The 12,337-nt window shown below is 38.0% G+C and overlaps 1 protein-coding gene across 1 annotated transcript in view; it reads left to right on the top strand.

The window, feature by feature from the left end:
- The window catches only part of IRAG1 (inositol 1,4,5-triphosphate receptor associated 1), a 306,114-nt gene that overhangs the window by 229,586 nt on the left and 64,191 nt on the right, over positions 1–12,337 (top strand). Inside the window, exon 11 of the mRNA XM_053720588.1 lies at positions 7,329–7,469. Within this exon, the coding sequence (XP_053576563.1) occupies positions 7,329–7,469 (141 nt within the window). The remainder of the gene's footprint in view (positions 1–7,328; positions 7,470–12,337) is intronic.

The following is a 12,337-nucleotide window of genomic DNA, read 5'->3' on the forward strand; positions in this document are numbered from 1 at the left end:
TCTTCTCAATACAGATTACAAACTGTTGACATCTATCTTGGCACGTAGACTACAAACCCCCCTTGCACAGATAATACACAAAGATCAGGCAGGTTTCATGATAAATAGAAACTCCTCGGCTAAAATCCGTGAGCTATTCCTTACGATAGATTTTTTTAATGTACAACCGAGCCAAGTCCAAGAAATAGAACATAATATTAGTGATAAGGCTATTATCACAATTGATGCTGAGAAGGCGTTTGACTCGGTCCACCATGATCACCTTCTTCATACACTCTTTCAATTTGGTTTTAGAGGTCATTTCTCTAAATTTATTGAAAATCTTTATAAAACAGCTTATACCAGGCTCCTAGTTAATACCAGACAATCATCTACTATTCATCTAGCTAAAGGCACAAGACAAGGATGTCCTCTTTCACCCTTGCTTTTCAATATTGCAATTGAACCTCTCGCGATTCTGGTTAGACAAGATATAGAAGGAATTAAAATAAGGAAAAAGGAACTCAAAATCTCGCTTTATGCGGATGATATTCTAATATACATGAGAAATACTCAGTTAAATATCCCTAAACTCTTGTCTATTATATCACAGTTTAGCTCATTTTCGGGTTACAAGATAAACACTAACAAATCGGAACTTTACTGGGCAAGACCTCCAGATCAGCCCCTAGATAACATGCCCTTTAAAATTGCAGAAGAAGCATTTACGTATCTGGGTATTATAATCTCCTCAAACCCAGAACAATGGTATTCTTTCAACATACCCCCAATTCTAAAAGTAATTAGAGAAACAATGAAGTACTGGCAAAATTTACCTATTTCACTTTCAGGCCGAATTGCCCTTTATAAAATGATATTATTTCCAAAAATCCTATACATCTGTCAAAATATACCAATTCTATTAAAGGAGAAAGATATCAAGATCTTAAACACGGCACTTAGAAAAATTCCTATGGCAGGGCAGGAAACCTCGAATATCTCTTGAAAAGCTCTTTTTGCCCAGAAAATTTGGAGGTTGTGCTTTACCTGATCTACGGTTATATAATCTTGCATTCTTAGCTCGTATAGTAATAGATTGGATCTGCCTTAAAGATTATGCAACAAACAATGATCTAGAAAAGAACGTTAGCTTCCCCTATCTTCCAGTAGCCCTAATCCATGTAAGAAGAGGCGAAATTCCAAAGGAAATTAAGAAACTTCAGTCTATTTTTATCCCAATCAAAGCTTGGTTAAAGATATGTAAAATTTTAAATATAAATGAGAAAATTTCTACCTATTTGCCCTTAAAAGGAAGCCCATACTTTGAACTAGGGTTACAAATATCACCTCTTACAAGATGGGAAGCAAACGGTCTTGAAAGAGTAGCGCAATTAATCGATATGTCAAGGAAATGTATTAAATCATTTTCTGATCTCAGAAGTGAATTTGACATTCCACAAAAAGATTTTTTTGTTTACCTCCAGGCAAGACACTATGCTTGGAAGTTAATAAATGAAGCAGGTTGGAATTGGTCTCTGGGTCCATTAGAAAAATCGATAGCATTAGCTAATGGGGGCCAAATGTCAATATCTCTATGCTACCAAATGCTAAAGTTAAGTAAAGGCGTGAATCATATTAATAACATTGAACTAAAATGGGCCCCACTTATTGAACCAACTTCTATAGAAACAGGATATATTCAAACTTCCATCTTAAAGGTAAATCAAACAACATTCTCTTCTACTTGGAGGGAATCACATGTGAAACTTTTGCATATGACTTATGTAACTCCTGAAAAGGGACATAGATGGGGCAATACACAATTTAACAAATGCCCAAAATGCTCAATGGGAGCGGCGAACCTAAAACATATGTTATGGATCTGTACAAAAATAAGAGAGGTATGGAAGAAAGTGGAATATTGGTTAAATAGAAAGCTTGGTATACCTTATGCGATTCTCTCTTTTATAAATGTAATTTTTCTTAAAACAGATGAAAGACTCCCCCCAGATAAGGAAAAGATAGTAAATGTCACAATATTAGCAACAAGATACCTAATCTTTAAAAAATGGAAAGAAACAGCAACTCCCAGTATCCCAGAGATAAAAAATTGCATAAAAAAGCAATGTATACTTGAACAATTTGATACAAAATTATTTGAAACCCAAGATGTTAACAGGTTCTTCCAAAAGTGGTCATCATTTATAAAAATCTTTCCAAAAAAAGAAATAGATCATCTAATTTATCCCTTCAGGAATTCAGATTTAGTTTTATTAGGAATTTGGTAAGAATAGAAACCAGTCCTCCCTGCTTCCCCTCTTCTCTCCTCCCCCTTTCTTTTCCCCTTTTTTTTTTTTTTTTTCTCTTTCTTTCTCCCAATCTCAATTCTCCCGGCCCCCCCCCCCGCCGCTCATTTCCCCCCTCATTATGTTCATTTCTTTCTAATGCATTAAATTAATATCTACGTTTGATATGGGTACCCTGTAAACCTAATAAGACACTTTCCCAATACAGTTAGGAATAACAGTGAAGATAATCTAAGGTCCAAGAGACCTACACATGTAGTAATCTTAGATAAAATATTAGGTTAGATCAAGTTAGATGGAATTAGTGGAATCAGTCAATATACAAGAATAAATTGGGACTGACTTTGTCAAGTTACTTGTATTTTTTTTTTTCTCTTCTTATCTTGTTCATGTAGATTATAAGTAATGTTATGTTTATTTTTCCTTTGATACATAGCCCTGCGAGGCGTAACAAGAACCTACATGTAGTAGGACCCAAACAGATATTGTATTGGAGATTGTATAAAAATAAAAGATTTAAAAAAAAAAAAAAAAATGGTATGCTCTATCTGAATCATTAATGAAAAAAAATTGCGTTTAGTGTCCCTTTAAGGTAAATTATAATTTGGAAGGGAGAAAGATGAAAGAATGTGTTTGAGAAAGTGAAAACACAACAACTCTGGTACTGTAGGAATTTATTTTTGGAGAACTATTAGTTTATTTTAGGTTAATAGCGTGATGTGGAAAATTGTGAGATTGTTTGGTTCCTATTTTTCAGGACTTGTGTGTGGGAAGAATTTATCTGAAATCGAGTGTTTTTTTAATGTCAAGCACTACTAGATGTATGGGTGTCATGCTGCTGTTGGTGTGTTCATAGGTTTGGTTTGTATGTAAGAGATAAAAGACTTAGGGGCCTATGTATCAAAGGTCTTGTGGACCTGATCCGACAGTGCGGATCAGGTCCGCAAGACCTCGCTGAATGCGGAGAGCAATACACTCTCCGTATTCAGCATTTCACCAGCAGCTCACAAGAGCTGCTGGTGCAACACCGCCCCCTGCAGACTCGCGGCCAATCGGCCACCAGCAGGAAAGGTGTCAATTAACCCAATCGTACTCGATCGGGTTGATTTTCCGCAATGTCTGTCCGCCTGCTCAAAGCAGGCGGACAGGGTTATGGAGCAGCATCCTTTAGACCGCTGCTTCATAACTGCTGTTTCTGGCGAGTCTGAAGACTCGCCAGAAACACGGCCCCACAAGCTCCGTACGGAGCTTGATAAATGGGCCTCTTAGTCTTAGACTAAGGGACCTATTTATAAAGCTCCGTATGGAGCTTGATGCCCCGTGTTGCCCTTCAGGCTCACCAGAAACACAAGTTATGAAGCAGCGGTCTTTAGAGGCGGTGGACAGACATTGCCGGGAATCAACCCGATTGAATACGATCGGGTTGATTTACACCCCGCGAATCTGCAGGGGGCAGTATTGCACCAACAGTTCACAAGAACCACTGGTGCAATGATAAATGCAGAGAAGTGTATGCTGTTGGCATTTTTCAATGTTCAGAGGACCTGATCCGCAATATCGGATCATGTCCTTTCATATCATGATAAATAGGCCCCTTAGTCTATTGGGTCACCTTGTTTTTGTGAAGGGATAAAAAGCCTTTAAGGATATTAAGGATGTTAAGGATGATAAGGGTATTTCAGGAGAGGAGTTTTGTGTTAATAATAAATAATGGTGATTTTGCAGAAGAAAATAAAGCTGTATAAATTGGTGGCCTGGCAGATACTCGGAGTGTGTAGATATGGAATGCACAAGGAAGTTTTGGTTAAGACAGAAGGATTTGAGGGGAATAACAGTGAGTATTTTTTGCCAGTTAGAGAGATTCAGTAGAGGTAAATACTCAGTGTTATCCAAGGGATGGATGTGGTTAAGTAGAATATTTAGTGGCAGTGTTGTGGAGTTGCGAGTACACTAAGGGGCCGATTTATTATGATGCGGGCGGACATGATTCGCTGTAGCAGATCATGTCCGCCCGACATCGCTAAATGCCGATAGCATACGCTGCCGGCATTAAACATTGCACAAGCATTCCTAGTGAAATGCTTGTGCGATGCCGTCCCTGCAGATTCGCCCGCTAACAGGGGTGTCAATCAACCCGATCGTATCTGATCGGGTTGATTGCTGTCTGCCGCATCCGCTGCTTGTTAAATCTACCCCTAAGAATGTATGGCAAGCACTTGCTAGGATGACTGTGGGTTTGACAGGCATTCAGTTAACTGCATATAAAATTATTCTGGTTTGCATGCAGGAAAACCAAGACTGATGGGGTTAATGGTGTGTTGTGGAAAAAGAGTCTTTGTGGGATATTTTAGTTTAAAAAAAGAAATGATTGATATGAGTGTGTGTCTAATGCCTAATGCATGATCTGAAGAAGTCTATGTGTGTCTTAATAACAAACACATGGGTAATATTGGCTTAGGACATTTGTAAAATAAAAAAATAATAATATTCTTATTGTAATAAGCATTGAATAAACATTAATTTTCTTAAGAACAGAATAATTAAAATGTAAGCAATGTCTAAAATGATGAATTTTATAATGATTTAATATTTATTCCCTAATTTCTGAGGGATCCCAAGGACAGAGGATAGTAGAAGTGCACGGGTAAAATAATTTGTTTAGTCAAGATTCGTTTTAGATTTTTTTTTTTTACTTTCGGTCCGGCCGAATCTCATCTATGCAGACATTTGGTTCAGATGAATATTGGACTCAAATGTGTTTCAATAGGAATAGCTACAATTATGGGCATATTTATGAAGCAGCAGATGCTGCTTATTCTGCGCAAGCCTTCAGGCTCGCCGGAAATGTAAGTTAAGAAGCAGCGGTCTGAGGTGGCGGACAGCAATCATCCCGATCAGATACGATTGGGGTGATTGACACCCATGCTTGCAGCCAATTGGCCGCGAATGTGCAAGGGCGGCATTGCACAAGCATTTCACTAGAAATGCTTGTGCAACAATAAATGTTGACAGCGTACGCTGTCGGCATTTATCGATGTCGGACGGACGTGATCTGCTACAGCGGATCATGTCCGTCGCACATTTGTTAAATCTACCCCTTAGTATCAACAAGACTCTTAAATTATAAGATTCTAATAATTAAAAGCGACAATCTTACTATGTTAAAAAACATAACACTCCTCCTAAAAATACATTATTTAGTGCCCTACCGGATGTCCATCAGTCATTAATACTATGGCAGGACTGGACAGGGGATGATGGACAAATGAACGTTAGACCCCCCTGGACATCATTACAATTAAAGGTGCTTATTAAACAAACAATATAAATCCTTCCCTGCATTCATGCACCTTTTTTGGTGCCAAATGACATGAACGAATAAACTAAATGATTTTGTCAAGCAAGCATTCATTTTTTGACTGTTTCATCCTATAATGTATTTAACTGTTTAGCTGTTTATTAAACAACTCAATGAATCAGCAAAATTTAGACAAAGCCTCAATAGTCAGAAGGACAGTGTTAGAGACTAGTGGGCTTGGTAAAGGTTGGTGATATGTAGGTTTGAGGGATATGGTTTATAGACAGTTTTAAGGGAGTTATGTTTTAGAGACTTATGTTTTTCTTGGAAAAGTACTTTTATGTTGGAGATACTCTTATTATTGATATATTTCTTGTTACAGTCCCATTAACGTAACTCACCTTTGAGCAGCTCATACAGAGCACGGAGACTTGAATTGGTATTTTTTGTTCTGTCCCAAAATGGATTACCCTATTGCAGCCACATCTGCCAATAGCTGGACTCCAATACACTATCCCTCTTACTGGGTCAATCTCAAAAGGAAATTGAACCACTGTTAGTCCAGTCATCTTATACTGACATACACTGACCTTTCCCACTCTGCCTACTACTTGCTTAGACTCTGTCATTGGCTGGACCCTTCTTACTATTGCTTGTGGCACTGCTCTACCCCCTCTAACAGAATGTGCCACTAATATTCTTCCCAAAAGTTATCAATTAAAGAAGCTTATGACTTGGAACTGAATGACTTGTCCATTTCAGAGGTGCTTTTTATAGCGTCTCAACTACCATCATCAGTAACACATGCAATTAACCCATAAATATGAACAAACATTTGCAGTATTTAACTTTTTTCCTAAAGGAAGTTGGTGAAAACTCTTGTTTACACCTGTTTGGTATTTGTTTAATCTCAATTATTTGGCTTCAGCAAACTGCAAATTAGGAACAGGTATATGACAAGGTTAGACTTGCCATCTGCTCTTTGAATTACATAAAAAGGGGGCAAAATAAATAATGAATGTATGAAACAAAGCTAATTTACTGTGCATAATTAAAGGGACAGGAAACCCTAACATTTTCTTTCATCATTTGGATAGAAAATACAATTTTAAACAACTTTCCAAATTACTTCTATTGTCAAATTTGCTTTAATATCTTGTTATCCTTTGCTGAAAGAAAAGTAATGCACTACTGGCAGCAAGCTGAACCCATCTAGTTAGCCAATCACAAGAGACAAATGTGTGCAGGCACCAATCAGCAGCTAGCTCCCACTAGTGTATGAGATGTGCGTATTCTTTTTCAACAAGGAATACCAAGAGAACGAAGCACATTTGAAAAAAAAGTGAATTTAAATGTGTCTTAAAATTACATGCTCTATCTGAATCATTCAAGTTTAATTTTGACTTTCCTATTAATTTTAATTAGTTCATATTACAATCTGAAAGTGTTTACTATCCCTTTAACATTTCAATCCCTTTTGTATCCATTTTTCCTATTTTGATCTTTTGAGTTACTATTCAAGCTGATAAAGTGCTCCCAGAATAGCATGGAAAATGGTTATGTAACACAGTGTTTAATTCATTTTCATTAATAATTATTTTTGTTATTGTATTAAACTAGTTCCTATGAAACAGAATATCTCTGCCCAACATTTATTAATATCAGTCTGTTTTCGGCCACTGTAATTTAAGATTGATGTGAATTTTGCCAGAAATAATATTTTAAATCTACTTTGAACCGTACAGAATGTGTTCGTGCAGCTTGCGCTGGCCTTTCGAAATGACAGCTATACCCTGGAACCCAGACTCAACCAGGCAGAGAGGGAGAGAAATTTGACGGAGGAGAACAATGAAAAAGAAATAGAGAACTTTAGAACTTCTATAATGGTAAGATGAACATATGAAGTCTATACAAAGCAAATATTATCTGTCCACCAGCTGAAACACTTGAAATCTTTAATGTTCATAAAACACAGTTTTTATGCCTAAAACATTCAGTTAAAGGGGCAGTAAATAGTAAATGTTATATATAAGTTAACTCCTTTAGATACCTTTGTCCCTGAGATTAGTGATGTCGCGAATAGTTCGCCGGCGAATAGTTCCCGGCGAACATAGCATGTTCGCGTTCGCTGCGGACGGCGAACATATGCGATGTTCGGTCCGCCCCCTATTCTTTATCATTGAGTAAACTTTGACCCTGTACCTCACAGTCAGAAGATACATTACAGCCAATCAGCAGCAGACCCTCCCACCTCCTGGACAGCATCAATTTTAGATTCATTTGGAAGCTGCATTCTTAGTGAGAGGAGGGACAGTGTATCTGCTGCTGATTTAATAGGGAAATTGATAGCTAGGCTAGTGTATTCAGTGTCCACTACAGTCCTGAAGGACTCATCTGATCTCTGCTGTAAGGACAGCACCCCAAAAAGCCCTTTTTAGGGCTAGAACATCAGTCTGCTTTTTTTTTTTTATTCCTGTGTAATCTAATTCCAGTTGCCTGCCTTCCAGCGTGTGTGTCAGGCTCACAGTGTATACTGTGCCCACTTGCCCAGTGCCACCACTCATATCTGGTGTAACAGTAGTGTACATTTAAAAAAAACAACACTTTTTTGACTGTGAAATAATAGCAGACAGCTGCCAGTACCCAAGATGGCCACCAATAAGGCAGATGGGGAGGGTTAGAGAGCTGTTTTGGGGGGGATCAGGGAGGTTGGGGGCTAAGGGGGGATGCTACACCACAGCATATGTAAATATGCTAAAAAAAAATAAAAACCTTTTATTTTAGTACTGGCAGACTTTCTGCCAGTACTTAAGATGGCGTGGACAATTGTGGGGTGGGGGAGGGGAGGGAGCTGTTTGGGAGGGATCAGGTGGTCTGATGTGTCAGGTGGGAGGCTGATCTCTACACTAAAACTAAAATTAACCCTGCAAGCTCCCTACAAACTACCTAATTAACCCCTTCACTGCTAGCCATAATACACGTGTGATGCGCAGCAGCATTTAGCGGCCTTCTAATTACCAGAAAGCAACGCCAAAGTCATATATGTCTGCTATTTCTGAACAAAGAGGATCCCAAAGAAGCATTTACAACCATTTGTGCCATAATTGCACAAGCTGTTTGTAAATAATTTCAGTGAGAAACCTAAAATTGCGAAAAAATTTAAGTTTTTTTTAAATTTGATCGCATTTGGCGGTGAAATGGTGGCATGAAATATACCAAAATGGGCCTAGATCAATACTTTGGGTTGTCTACTACACTACACTTAAGCTAGCATTTAATCTACAAGCTCCCTACATGCTCCCTAATTAACCCCTTCACTGCTGGGCATAAAACATGTGTGGTGCGCAGTGGCATTTAGCAGCCTTCTAATTACCAAAAAGCAACACCAAAGCCATATAAGTCTGCTATTTCTGAACAAAGGGGATCCCAGAGAAGCATTTACAACCATTTATGCCATAATTGCATAAGTTGTTTGTAAATAATTTCTGTGAGAAACCTAAAGTTTGTGAAAAAGTGAACAATTTATTTTTATTTGATCACATTTGGCAGTGAAATGGTGGCATTAAATATACCAAAATGGGCCTAGATCAATACTTTGGGTTGTCTACTACACTACACTTAAGCTAAAATTAACTCTACAAGCTGCCTACATGCTCCCTAATTAACCCCTTCACTGCTGGGCATAAAACACGTGTGGTGCGCAGTGGCATTTAGCAGCCTTCTAATTACCAAAAAGCAACACCAAAGCCATATAAGTCTGCTATTTCTGAACAAAGGGGATCCCAGAGAAGCATTTACAACCATTTATGCCATAATTGCATAAGTTGTTTGTAAATAATTTCTGTGAGAAACCTAAAGTTTGTGAAAAAGTGAAAAAAATTGTTTTATTTGATCGCATTTGGCGGTGAAATGTTGGCATTAAATATACCAAAATGGGTCTAGATCAATACTTTGGGTTGTCTACTACACTACACTTAAGCTAAAATTAACTCTACAAGCTGCCCACATGCTCCCTAATTAACCCCTTCACTGCTGGGCATAAAACACGTGTGGTGCGCAGTGGCATTTAGCAGCCTTCTAATTACCAAAAAGCAACGCCAAAGCCATATAAGTCTGCTATTTCTGAACAAAGGGGATCCCAGAGAAGCATTTACAACCATTTATGCCATAATTGCATAAGTTGTTTGTAAATAATTACTGTGAGAAACCTAAAGTTTGTGTAAAAGTGAACAATTTTTTTTTATTTGATCGCATTTGGCGGTGAAATGGTGTCATTAAATATACCAAAATGGGCCTAGATCAATACTTTGGGTTGTCTACTAAACTACACTTAAGCTAAAATTAACTCTACAAGCTGCCTACATGCTCCCTAATTAACCCCTTCACTGCTGGGCATAAAACACGTGTGGTGCGCAGTGGCATTTAGCAGCCTTCTAATTACCAAAAAGCAACGCCAAAGCTATATAAGTCTGCTATAATGGCATGTCTGGCACACAGTGTTGGGGCAAGGGTCCATCTGACCACTGATACCTGGTCTGCAAAGCATGGTCAGGGCAGGTATATCACCTACATTGCGCACTGTGAAGCGGGCGTAACCCTTACACTACCTGATCGATACAACATCATACCTGATGTTTTAAAGCACGTTATTCCAATTTAGGAATGTTAGGTGATTTATGCTCTTTATGGATTAAAACCAGACTCTGCATCAACTATGTAATTTTCCATGGGAGTTTTGCCATGGATCCCCCTCCGGCATGCCACAGTCTAGGTGTTAGTCCCCTTGAAACAACTTTTCCATCACTATTGTGGCCAGAAAGAGTCCCTGTGGGTTTTAAAATTCGCCTGCCTATTGAAGTCTATGGCGGTTCGCCCGGTTCGCCGATTCGCGAATAGTTGTGGAAGTTCACGTTCGCTGTTCGCGAACCCAAATTTTTATGTTCGCGACATCACTACCAGAGAGATATAATAGTTTTTATAAATTCTAATTCAAAATTGCAATATTGCATATGTGATTTACCTTTGAAATCTCTATTACAGGCTTTCTCTTCCACCCGCATGTCCACAGCTTTATTTTTTTATTTTTTATTATATTTAGCACTAAGCAGTTAAAGGGGCATGAAACCCAAAATTAAATTATAAACAACATCCCAATTTACTTCTATTATTTAATTTGCTTCATTCTTTGGATATCCTTTTTTGAAGAAATAGCAATGCACATGGGTGAGCCAATCACAAGAGGCATCTATGTGCAACCACCAATCAGCAGCTACTGAGCCTATTTAGATATACATTTCAACAAAGGATATCAAGAGAATGAAGCAAATTACATAATAGAAGTAAATTGGAAAGTTGTTTAAAATTCCATGCTCTTTCTAAATCACGAAAAAAAAAATGGGTTTCATGTCCCTTTAAGCCAACATAAAGGAGTTGATTTCTTCCAGTGAGCTCTTAATATTGCTGCACATGCACGGTACCTTTACTTAAATCTTCAGAGCTGTCAATTGGGATGGCTGGTAAATTCCTGGTGATTTTATAGGGACAGAAAGCCCAACATTTTACATTCATGATTCAGACAGAACATACAATTTTACGCAACCTACCAATTTACTTCTATTATGAACTTTGCTTCATTCTCTTTGTATACTTTGTTGAAGGAGCATCAATGCACTACTGGGAGCTAGCTGAACACATCTGTTTAGCCAGTAACAAGAGGCTTATATGTACAGCTACCAATCAACAGGCAGCTCCCAGGAGTGCACTTCTGCTCCTGAGCCTATTAGGCCGATTTATCAGTGTCTGGCAGACATGATACAATGTAGTGTATCATGTCCGCCAGGCATCTCTAAATGCCAACAGCATACGCTGTCGGCATTATTAATATTGCACAAACAGTTCTAGTACAATACTGCCCCCTGCTGATTCCAGGCCAATCGGCTGCTAAGCAGGGGGTGTCAATCAACCCAATCATATGAGATCGGGCGGATTGATGTCCGCAGCCTCAGAGGCAGCAGACGAGTTAAGCAGCAACGGTCTTAAGACCGCTGCTTCTTAACTCCTGTTTCTGGCGAGCCTAAAGGCTTGCGCGGAAACATTCGGGTCATGATAAATTGGCCCCTATGTATGCTTTTCCACAAAGAGAAGAAATCAAATTAGATGACAAAAGTAAATTGGAAAGTTGTTTAATGCTCTATATGAATCATGAAAGTTTGGGTCAGACTTTACTGTACCTTTAATTTAAAAAAAAGCTGCTGTCATGGATGTTAACAGTGGACGCTTCATTAGAGAAAATTCATAGGTAAATTTAGTATAAAATCATGTGAATTATATTTAAGATGTATTATATATTTCACATGCAAACAAAATATATTGGAGTGAACTTGTATATCATCTTAACTGACCCTTTAAGCATCTTGACCGTTACATGACTAATCATTGTCATTTCTAGAGATGGTTCCTCAATAGGTTTGGTGCTTCAGTATTCTTAATACTTATTTTTTAATATATTTGAACATTCAAACTGAAAATATTTGAATAATACATTTGATATTGAAGTGGTAACATTTGTTCTATACAGACATTTGATTATCACAATAAATGTCAACGGAAATATTTGTTTAACCATTTAAATGTACAGTAGAAAAACTGTATTTGTTTTTTACTCTGTGAAAAATATGTGGAAGATGTGATTCTGTGGGCATTGAGGATTTAGTATCAGAGCTTAACAACATATTGCAAGAAATTCTGGTATCAA

The sequence above is a fragment of the Bombina bombina genome, chromosome 7 (genome assembly GCF_027579735.1).
Source record: "Bombina bombina isolate aBomBom1 chromosome 7, aBomBom1.pri, whole genome shotgun sequence".
Taxonomy (NCBI): domain Eukaryota; kingdom Metazoa; phylum Chordata; class Amphibia; order Anura; family Bombinatoridae; genus Bombina; species Bombina bombina.